The sequence below is a fragment of the Orussus abietinus genome, unplaced genomic scaffold, assembly GCF_000612105.2.
Source record: "Orussus abietinus isolate OABI.00-Male unplaced genomic scaffold, Oabi_2.0 scaffold20, whole genome shotgun sequence".
NCBI classification, from domain to species: Eukaryota; Metazoa; Arthropoda; class Insecta; order Hymenoptera; family Orussidae; genus Orussus; species Orussus abietinus.
Window position 1 is genome coordinate 882,577 of NW_019394282.1, and position 11,754 is coordinate 894,330.

The 11,754-nt window shown below is 34.8% G+C and overlaps 1 protein-coding gene across 2 annotated transcripts; it reads right to left on the reverse strand.

Annotated features, from left to right (window-relative positions):
• Positions 1-621: 621 nt before the first annotated feature.
• On the reverse strand, positions 622-11,631 carry LOC105694600 (RNA-binding protein 33). Of its 2 annotated transcripts, XM_023434947.1 has the most exons (12): positions 11,539-11,631; positions 11,118-11,217; positions 7,245-7,792; positions 6,300-7,159; positions 6,042-6,208; positions 5,786-5,962; positions 5,655-5,699; positions 5,175-5,495; positions 4,911-5,073; positions 4,563-4,690; positions 3,236-3,763; positions 622-1,819 (listed from the first exon to the last, which is right to left on the reverse strand). In XM_023434947.1, the coding sequence occupies exons 1-12, from the start codon at positions 11,547-11,549 to the stop codon at positions 1,646-1,648; spliced, it is 3,222 nt and encodes a 1,073-aa protein (XP_023290715.1). In that variant the 5' UTR covers positions 11,550-11,631; the 3' UTR covers positions 622-1,645. The 2 variants fall into 2 exon arrangements, with proteins under 2 accessions (XP_023290715.1, XP_012270866.1); XM_012415443.1 differs by lacking the exon at positions 5,655-5,699.
• Positions 11,632-11,754: the final 123 nt, after the last annotated feature.

Below are 11,754 nucleotides of genomic sequence, written 5' to 3' on the forward strand. Positions count from 1 at the left end.
ACAAATGAGAGGTTCTGATTGGCTGTTGAAAGTCAGGTTGTGTTATGACAAAAGTGCGTCACGACGCTGAGCGACCTACAGCAACCAATGAGCGAAGCGAATTTCTCCCTTCTATCGTTTCAGTCAAAAAGAATCGGTTTCTCGATTCTGAGGGTAAAGAATCGATTCTCAAGAAAATCAAATAGTAAAGAATCGATTCTAAAAATCGATTCTTTCAGCAAAAAAATCGATTTTTTAAAGAATCGAATCGGAATCGAACATCCCTATGACCTACCCATGACTTAAAAAAAAAAAATGGATCCTGTTAAGCGGTTCACCTAAACCTGGGAAGGGGCCCAAATGAACAGGCAAAGCAGAACATTAAAAAAAATCCAGGAAGTTTGAGAATAGACAGCGAATAAGTTACTAAAAGTCAAGAATATTAATGGTAGATCGATCTCGTTAAATTGACTGAACTGGTATTTTTCACGTCACTAAGAATGCAAAAATCCATTTAAATGTAGACTCGACAAAATATAATAAACATAATTGTTCGTTGTCTCTTCTCTGTCAATTCTGACAAAATGACATACAAAAAAGCAGGAGGGACAACGTGGCCAAAAAGATGAAATAAATCAAACGTTTCTTATCAAATCATTATATTATTGTCTGTATAAAAAAAAAAACTTATCCAGAACATGAAAACATGGTTGACAAATTTTTTTATATAATTTCTTATATATGTGTATATATACATATCTCTGCTCGGTGAATACAGTTTATCATGCAGTTTTTTTCTTCCTGTCTGTTAATTAAAATCCAATGGTAGTAATGGGACGGTATCTATAAAAATTATAGCTTAGCAATGGTCTTAACTATTTATACAGAAAAAGGATGTTCAGTAAGTTAAGACAACGGGAATAGGTAATAATTATGTGTATGTAAAACATCATGGTCAATACCCCCTACCAGTTACATTATTTTATCAATAAAGGTGCCTATATTTCACAGGCAGCCTAGCTTTACAATAACGATGCCGTAACTACACGCTTACATTTAGTAAAAGCATATGTTCTTGTAGACATACACGAGTACGCTAGTATATATACAATAATCATTTACATAATTCTATTTATGTAATCATTCAAACGCGTACTTAATATTTTTTTTACAGTATCTTAAACGACGGTGACTTATACATATATGCTTTAATGAAACAATGAAAATAAGGATTTCATTACTGTTTCTTTGACTTTTAGGTATATGACCATAAATGCAGCACTCTATGCTACTCTAGGTATTTAAAGTTTATTACAATTATGTAATAAACCATAAAAGTCTAGATACAAAGAAAATCAATATATGAAATATAAACCAAATTTTTGTTTGTATATACAAATGTATCCTTCAGCTGGTATCGTAGTTTAATTTGTCCGGTAATTGCCACAATTGCCTTCCTGAAAACATCTTTGTCTCAATCGACAAGATTTTTATGCAAAGTACAGACACAGAGGTGCGCACTAATGTACTGTGATTATTTGATTTGCAGTATGACGATCACAACACTTTCTATGAATTATGGCATAATCTAATCTGTCACTGTAAACTGAAAATTATTATTTAATATTAAAATAAAGAAAATATCCCCATTTAAGTGCTCTATATATTACGATCTTTTGAGGACCGCAGTGGTCGTTCTGTTGCCACCTGGCTGTGGTATCAGGCGAACCGTAATCAGCGACAGATCGAGCATTTTGCGCTGGTATTTCTTGTGAAACAATAAGGCGGCAGACTGCGTCTTAAACACAATTGTGGCACTACGTTCACCCATGTGTATGCTCTACAACACGAAATAACGGAAAAAACCATAATTAATACAGTTTTTGTTTTAAGAATAGACCTTTTATTTTATATAGAGCGACTGGCGCTGTTATAAAAGATGAACAAAAATAACAAACTTAAGAATACTATCTTAATGAAAAAATTAGGAAAATTGAATAAACACGTAAGAATTCATAAGCGAAATAACGCAAATCTTTCAAACCCATAGAGGAAACGTAAAATGCAATTTCATGCAGTTTTGTAGATATTTTTGCTTCTGTCTTTAAATGGTAGTACGTTTTTGTTAAAGACTACAGTCATTACAATTTCGAGTAAGAAAAATTAAGGTAACAATGCTTTGTACTTTGAATACCTCTAAGCATCATAATTTAAGTACAGTGAAGGAACAAGTAATGGTAACGTATTTTGCAAAAACTTCGCATGCGCTAGATATATCGATTATACTTTGCTTTTAACACAATTAATACTTTAAACTTCTTTGTAACAGAATTCTTATATACTGGTCCTTGCCAGATTATTCAACAAGCGACTTATATCTATCAGTAGATGCAAACGCATTTCTCAACATACATTTCGCAATCGCAATAAAAATTTAAGAATATAAAAATAACGTTTACTTCTCTTTGCGTGGTTGCTTTTGATTACATCGGAACTTATATAATAGTTCTGAATGTATGAAGCTCTTAAAGCACTTGAGATTATGAAACAATATATCTCATTAGATATATAAGAAATATAAAATTTGGCCTTTGGTCGAATACTTTATAGTAACCCGATGGCTAAGCACATCCTTAAATCACTAAGTTAAAAGTGAAATTCACTAATAAGTCATGATAGCTCATTAATAATAAATCAATGCTCATAGCATTTCAGTTTGAAATTAAGTAATTCTGTTTCCAATACTAACAAACAAATATAGCATGATTTGAACGTGACATGTAATGCGGCATGTAACATGTAAAGATAAATAATTTGCAGGTAATTGTCTTCATTATAACCATTCAACTTTCATTTCAAATAACTAAATCTCTAATTATGTGATAGATTTTGCATCGATAATTGTTCTGTCTGTAATGCAATCATAAAATAGAACTGAAGTACTCACTGCATAACCGAATGTTATTAGTGCTATTAGTCAGATATCATAAATTGATGGAATGTTAATAAAATCCACGAAAGATGTTAGAGCAACAAATATTCTTTAATCCTTCTATGTAACAAGAAGGAAGAGTGCATTAAAACATTATTGAGTGGAATTGAAAGTATCCTGTGATCGTGTTACAAACCATCGAAATCAAAATTTAAAAATAAACAAACTATAAATCAATGTAGGAAATTTTGCGCCAGTTGTGACCATCAGATAGGAACAAAAAGAAAGGGCTGCAGTTTTTTTTTATCAAGTAAATATAGTCACCTCGATTGTTCCGATGCCTTGACACATGCGTCGAATCTTTGCCTCTGATGTGCTAGCTGCTAGATTTTCCACTTTGACTGTATTCGTTGTGGTTTCTGCAGCTTTTTTAGTTTGACCTGGTAACTTTTGAACCACTACTCTCTGGTTATTTTGAGTATTGACAACAACCTTCTGGCAAACGCCTCCAGAAACGTTTTGAGAGACTACTCTCTGCTGTCCGCTGTCTGCCATCTTTTGAACTATTGTACCAGTTGTCTTCGAGACGCCACTGTTGCTCGAAGATGTTTGTTTCTGCGCATTTGAGACCGCTTTCTGCATATTTATCATTTTCATCTGTGATGCCGACAAAGGCTTGTGTATAACCACTCTTCGAGTTCCAGGTTGGGTAGCTAATTGACGTGCTTGAGTATCTTCGTTTGTAGGTACCACAGAAATAGTAGTGTTCATGTGTCTTGCGTTTTCGTTTGTTAAGCAAGGCTGGGTTCCTGGTACCGTTCGTACTATCCGAACTCCAGGTCCTGTGGTTTCCTGAAATAAAAATGATATTTATTAATATCTAGGTAATTAAAAGAAATACTTTGTATGAACGTAACGATCAGATGCACACAGCGATAAAAATATGAAATTTAATTGCAATTATACAGTTTAGTTGTTAGGCAATAGTACAGAATAATCCTTCGTAATAAGAATTGATATTTCTAAGTTGATGTTCTCTCGGTGATTTATGTAAATAAAATAATTGAAGGAAATTAAATAAACAAAATATCGTTAAAAATGTATTTTATTTATACATAAAAGAAATCATACAGTTTAAATCCATGTGATAGAAGTAAAAAAAGGAATTGAAATGCAGCACTTGAAGCTTTATTAACAAGTACTGACCATACCAACCCAAAGTTAATTTTAATACTTTGGAAACTTCTTAGTTAAACATAGTATATGATTTTTTCGAGTTTGTCGTTTGTCTAGCTCAAGTATTACATTAATGTATCTTGATTGTAACAATCTGGACACGTTAACAACACAGCTCAAAAATGAGCTATGAAGCTAAAGCGACGTATTCAGTAAAAAGAAAAAAATAATACGCATTTCAGTTTCAGTCAATAAGTAATTTCAGTGAATATAATAGTTCCAAACATTGGAATCTTGTTATATAAAGTGAAAAGGAATTCTACATTATTTTTCTAAAACCCTTTCCCCCTTCACGTTACAAGTTAATATCAGATTTATAAAATCCACACGGGAATTGTTTATCAGAGATTGATACTCTTTATATCGTCAATAATATCACAATTCTTAGAATAATGAGGGATTCTTAGTAAAATACCTCTGAGGATTGTGCATTTGAAGGTCTGCCACGTCCTCTACCAATTGCTGGTCGAGCTATGGTCATTGTTGATGACTTTGCCACTCCTGTCACAGCTACCGTTGGTTTCACCTCTTCCATTGTACTTTCTGAAAGTAAATCCCAAGCTAGAATTAATTTCCCGTACTCAAGGTCCCATTAGGGAGACTGAATAAAAATTCGCTTAATAAGAAACTTGCGCCTAATCAACATAATTGCACGTAATGCTCTCTTGCGTTGCTGGAAGGTCTTGCTTGTTCAATCTCATTTTATTAACTTCAAATCAATTTTCAAGAATAAGGAATATTTATTTATTGCGAGAACACTAACCAGAGGTAGTGATCACTTCGCTGGTCTTCGCTTCCTCGGAGTGCTTCTCCATTGCAGCCATTTTTCTACGATTTTCTTTCTCTCGTAGAATCTTCTCCCGAAGGCGTTTCTGCTCCTCTAATTTCTTCCTGTACTCTCGCATCTCTGGATCACTGTCTTCCTCCTAAAAAAAAAAAAATATATATATATATAGTAATTTTAGTAACGGCATAAATTTCGAATTCGTCGCCAATAAAACAAATAGGTTTAGTTTAATAGACTTACTCTTTTCTCATGTATGGTGTCATTATGTGTATCAATGGTTTTGACTTCTTGTAAGTTTCTAATGTTTGTTTTCGCTCGTTTTGGACTCAGGTCCCGAGGCATTTTCTCTGCTGGCTCGGGAACTCGTTTTAGTGGCATCCTATTTGCCCCTCTTATAGGAGCATTTGTTGGTCTGTTGATAGGTGGTTGTTGCAATTGTGGCTGATCATAATTTTCATTGCGGTACGTATTGTTTACCATAGGAACACAATTCTTTGGTAGACGATCTGCCATGTTACAAGAAGCTGGTGGATCTCTGTCTCGATAAATGGGAATCTGTTCCTAAATGGGGGGATAAAAAAACCTATAATTATAAACAGAACATTGACAATATACAACAAAATCACATCAAATTCATTTCAGTGTCTCAAAACTTCGATTAGTCCATTTGATACTTTTCTTTTAACATTTCTCATTCACAGCGGTGAGAATGGAACTTACATTGGGGAAGTCCGCAGTACTGTAAGTACTTTGAGTGCAGCATGTCTTAATACAATTCAAATATCTTTATTCGAAACAGGTCTATATACAGATTTATCTGCAATAAAATTAAATCTGACGATTATTCTTACCGATTGATAACTCGGGCGACGCTCCCACTCATTTTCGGTTTTGTATTTCTCCTCGTAATTTTCGTAATTGTTAGAACGGGAGTAACCACTTTCAGCCGGATAAGACTTGCCCGAACTGGTAGGAGGCTTTTGCGGTTTGTTCTCTTGCCATACATCCGAAAAATAAGCATATGGATCCTGCACATATACGATAACATAATCAATTACCTGGATCACCTACGACTTCCACTTAATAAAAAAAAAAAAAAATACATACGTCATTTCTTTGGGATTGAAACGTTTGCGGTTGAGTAGACGACGCAGAAGTTGGTGTATAATTTGCTTGACCCTGATATGGAGATCGTGATTGAATGAACTGTTCACCTTGAGGTGTCTGAGGTAACCTCGCCTGTTGATGTTGGTTAGAGTCCCAAAGTAACCTCGCTGTCAATTAGAGAAATTAATTAATTATCTAATCCTTCGCATTGATTACCTCTTTCTAAATCAGTCTAAGTACTATGCAACGAACACTTACCATCCGCTGCAGGCTGCACAGCACCTCTAAAATGTGGATTTATCAAGATCTTATGTCCTGGTGGCAAAGGTACATTAGGTATGTTGGGATTTGGTTGTGGAGGCATTCCAGATATGCCTGGACTGGACTGCTGAGACATTGCAGGAGCATTAGGGGTGGTGTATTGGTTGATCGATGGTAGTTCGTTATATACCGGTCTGGAGTCATACGAAGGTCTTGCATCAAACTGCTCTTGGAAAGGTGGTCGGTTCTCGAAAGAAGGTTGACTAGGCATCGGCACATTTTGGTGATTCTGTCCTGGTGGTAGGGCAACAGGTGGTACCGGTGCTCGAGGAAATATCTGCCCTGGCATCCCCTGGTTCCCTGGCATTATCGGTCCCTGGTTACCAGGCATCGGATGGCCAGAAGGATTTCCTTGGATCATCAGCCCCTGGTTCCCCTGCGGTGGGCGTCCTTGATTCTCCTGCACGAGTACAGGCTGGTTTTGGAAGTGTGCCACTTGATTTGGCATATAAGGAGGTTGATTCGGGGCACAATTGTACGGTGCGACAGGTCCTGGAGCACGTGGACCAAAATCCGTTCTTGGTCCCACCACTCGAACAACCGGAGGTCCTGGGGGCCCTTGGTACTGATTAGGATTGAAGGGAGGTCTGTTTTCCCCAAAGTGCATCGGCCCTTGCATGGATACATTCGACGGGAATTGTTGGAACGGTGTTCCTCCCAGTGGATTGTTGTGATGATAGATCATTTGTTGATTAGGTACGGTGTTCGGTCCAAGAAACGGAGGTCTGTTGTCCAACAGCGGAGGTCGAAATTGTGGTTGCTGGTTGTCGAAGGAAGGTCCACGTGGAGCAGCGAATCTGAGGGAGAGAAATTATACAGTAAAGGAATGAATGATTATATCGTAATGGTAATGAAGGAAAAAGAAATAGATTCAATGAATACCTTGGATTGAAATTTGAGTTATTTTGCCCAACAAAACGTCCACCTCTGGTCCCCCTGATGCCTCGTCCTCTACCTCTGCCTCGAAACGGTTGTCTAGGTTGTTCCACCGTAACAACATTCTCCAGAGAATCCGGAATTTCGTTATTCATCTTTGGTGAAACGATGATCCTTTCGTTTTGGAATCTGTTCCTCCTCTCCTTTGCATCTTCGCAGTCATCGTCTTCCAAACCTTGAGCATTGCCGATGTAGAAATCTCTCTGCGAATTCTTTTGGAGCTTCTCTCGAAGGTCTCTCAGAGCATTTCCACTTTCTTGCGAGGGTCCTTCTTCACTTTGGGAGTCCTGCATGTTCTTGAAGCCTTCCTGTTCCTCTTGCTTGTAATACTTGGTCTCGTGACGCTCTTCTTTGTAAAACTCATTTTCGTTACGGTTATTGGTCTCGCTTCTATACTCTATATTTTCATCTTCTCCTTCTAAGTCGTCGAGAGGATCCATGACTCCTAAGTCCAGCACGTCATCGGTCTCTTCTTCTCCCTTATAGCTATTCTGCTGCTCGAGGGAATTAAATTGCCAAACATTTGTAATGAACGTAGAGTAATTTTAGGAATTTAAAATTATTTTTTGTTTTTCTACGCATATTTTGTTATATATGGATATGTATTCGCAATAGGTGTAGCATTGAAGCTGAAATAGCTTTAGTGTAGAAGGTTTTGCGGAAAAAGCTATATTTTTATATAAAAAAAAAATATTTGCAAACGCTGGGACCGCATCAACAGGTTTTCCTTCTGTACCGCTCCGAAGAAATGCTCTTAGCAGTAATGTCCTACCCATGTATGGAACATTAATAATGGGAATATAAAAGGCCGCGAGGACGTGTTTGACGAAAATGATGCTAATTATGTTTTTATCCAAAATGCTGATCAAACTAATAGAGAATCCCTTAACTGATGACGTGAATTTAAATTAACAATTCTGCAGTATTGTTTAACAGCACTTGAAGAAGACATTCTATAATGATTGTTATAACATTTTTGTGCTTTGACATATAAAAAAAATTTGCTCAATCTTCGATATACTTCGTTAAGAATTGTAGTTGATGTGATGTGACCTTATGCTTATAGTAAAAAAAAAAAAAATTAATGAACACTAGGATTCATTTCACAAAGTATATAAATTAAGAATGGATCTGAAGTATACAAATCATTCTTAAGAATCCTAACGCGTCTTCAGCCTTTTCTCTGATCGCAATAAAAAAATGAAATATTTCTCTCCATACAAGCTTGCAAGATATCGAAGGGCCTACTAAACGCAAATATAGCTATGTACTTTTTATCAACAGGTCGCATTTCAAACTTCAGAAGTTCGATTGACAGACATATACGAGATAAGTTCGATTGATAGATATTCATGATCTAGATTTATGGAAATTCACATTTCCAATATTTTCAACCCTTAAGCACTCATGTACACATTTTTGTCACTTCAACATAAATGTTACCGTTTAAAATCATCCTACTTTGAAATGCTAGCTGCAAATGTGAACTAAATGTTAATAAAATGGTCAGAGTTAAAAAAAATAAAAAAAATAGAGAAAATTGTACGATTTAAAAGACATATACAGTTATGAAATTATAAAGTATTTTCTATCCTATTACAAAGGTATCTTTATACGAGTGCTAAAGGGTTAACAATTACGGAGGCAGTAAATGTAATCTTGAATGTAGCAGTACCGTATATTCCAGTCTTGTGAGTTCTTAATGTATGCATAAAAGAAATATTTTTCATGCTAAGATTCTAAATTGTATAAAATGGGCGTAAAACATCCCAAAAGAACGTGTTGTGAACAAACTTTTTGAAGACAAAAGATGAAAACAAATGCAATTTGTGACTGAATTACGTAATGCTGCTACATATCAAAGTGCAGATGATTCGCTATGGTCATAATCTTAAATTCACACTCAAGAATAATAGTTCTAATAACAGAATGTCCCTACGCAAGGAATCTTAATGGTAAAGTTGTGAGCTAAATGTTCGACAAGGCTACTGGATAGTGATTCACAGTACTAGAATAACTTAAGAGAGTAATTGAACGGCTCATCGTAAGAATCAATTATTCAACATCATTCTGATAGAAAATACAACCAATAATAACAGAAATCTGCAACGAAGACACTTCACATAACATTATACAATTATGAGAGAGAAAAATATAGGAATGACATAAGTGACATACTTTCAGATGACAGCAAATAATCTTATCATTTCTTTGCAGTTTGAATCTTTTCAATAGTATCGGAAATATTTAACCTTGAACTCTATTATAACTGTTGGAGAACAAATTGATACATTGAATGTAAATGACAAATTCATATTAGTACCGAAATTAATTAACTGCTTCAATATATTTGTTTCTTACGTGGAACCTTCCAATGATAAAAATGAAGTTTTGGTTGTACATCATGCAATTCGAATTGGACTATTATGAATTACATTGACCGATCATATTTCAAAGGTGCTTTGAATATAAAATAATTGGGTAACATCTGAAATTGATATTTCATTGCTACTGAATGGATCAGCCTATAAAAAGTATGTAAGCAGTGACTATTGCTTAGGTGTTTAGTTATATTTAAGATCAATGAAACAGAGGAAAGGAAATTTGAAAGTTAAGCATATGCAAGAAAATAATTGAACTCAAAGAGTATAAATATTTAAACAGTATTCACTCATCATCAGTATAATGGTATTGTACATATCAATGTCACCAAGTGCTAGTAATTTTTATTGATTTCTTTAAAGATGTAAATAAATAAATTACAATGTGAAAGTTTCAATTAATTTTTTAATGTATACTCCTTTGTTAAGGATCTTTTCCTTCAGAAAATTTGTAAGAAATTACGTATTAAAAAATTGACAACGGAGCCCCGTAAATTGAACTTTTATTTCCTTTTCACTGCATCCTTTCCATTTACCTTCAAATGGCAGAGAGGTGTGTGTATGTACAGATCTTAATATTGTCTTCACATGCATTTTATAAGACGCCGCGAAGCAAAGTTTATATAAAAGGTATACAGTTTTTAAACGCATGCAGCTGGTTCATTTTACATAAATATTTCGTGATGTAGTTGTCACATCATAAGAGAACTTTTTAGTCTTAAAATACTTAGAATACGCTATAAATATAACAATGGACCGGTGATACGCAAAACTTTTAAAACACAACACCCTCATTAAAAGTGCCTAAATGGAGGATCCAAATATAGTATTCTTTGTTAAATATTTGTCTTCTGTACGCAGCGAAGGCATATTTCCATTTGAGGTATAATTCAAAAGAATACATTTTCTTAAATGGTTTCCAAGAGAAATATTCGGGAAGAAAGATAACATTACTCCAATCTGTTTCATACATTGCAATATGATAGAGCCTGTCGTATTTATAATACTTTATAAGAGTTTAAGCATTTCAACAAAAATACAGGTACAATTTTATGAAGACAAAGACCGTTGCATAACGCTATGAGTCACCAGGAGATCTGAAAATTATATCTAGACGAAGCTTGGAAATACAATTCAATATTTGTTTCAGTGTGGGAATGTTATTTACCATACCCTATATAAAGTTATAGCAAGAAAAACTAAAATTACTCTGGTCCTGTTTCTTATTGATTATTGTTGAGTCCTATATAATGGATGGTATGACATTGTTTCTTCTTAAATAATCATATACAAGAACGTATTCGAGTATGTTATAATATATAAATACTTTTTTGTATTCATCAGTAACTCAAATATTGTTGTTCTTTCCAAGAATCATAATCTGTTTGATTAAAACAGCTCAAGTAATAGCAAAGTAAATATCATTCCAGAATCTTACCCTGCCGATTTCATAGTCATCCGCTAATAGCGCTTCTTCCTCATCATTGCAGAGATCATATTCTTCATCGCCCAAATCCTCGTCCAGTAAAGTATCATCACTATAAACAGATTCACATGTTCATAACAAGAACCTAATACTACATTTTGCAAAAACCTTACAAGACTTACTTATTGACTGAGTCGATAACGTTTAATTAGACTATAAAAAGGTTTAATTACGTACTGAACAAATACAGTAAGGTACGTCATATCATAACCATTGCCGATTCTAACCTACATTCGCGTTTTTCCCTAATAAAAGCTTTTATGCATACTTTTCATTAAAGTTATGATACAAATTAGTGTGCGATAACAAAAAGTAAAGAAGTAGATCATTCTTTATACGTTTATCTACAAACATCAAGGAAAAAAGTACTTACTGTTCTGACATGGCTCACCACCTTTCTGCGACCCTCCTAATCGATTGTTGGATTTCGAGATGACGCTCTTTGCAATCGAATAAGCAAAATAATTGAACACTGGACTTTATTAGTTCCTGGGTATTCCAATAGAGTGCAGTGCATGGAGAATTTGGCCACGGACTATGTAGCTCATAGACGCGTTTCAGCGGACGCAACACTTAGACCATATATTCT

Coding starts and splice junctions, on each gene's coding strand:
- LOC105694600 (XM_023434947.1), bottom strand. Junction 5,074..5,174: donor ACACCATACATGAGAAAAGA/GTAAGTCTATTA, acceptor TTTTTTTTTTAG/GAGGAAGACAGTGATCCAGA. Junction 4,691..4,910: donor CGAAGTGATCACTACCTCTG/GTTAGTGTTCTC, acceptor ATTTACTTTCAG/AAAGTACAATGGAAGAGGTG.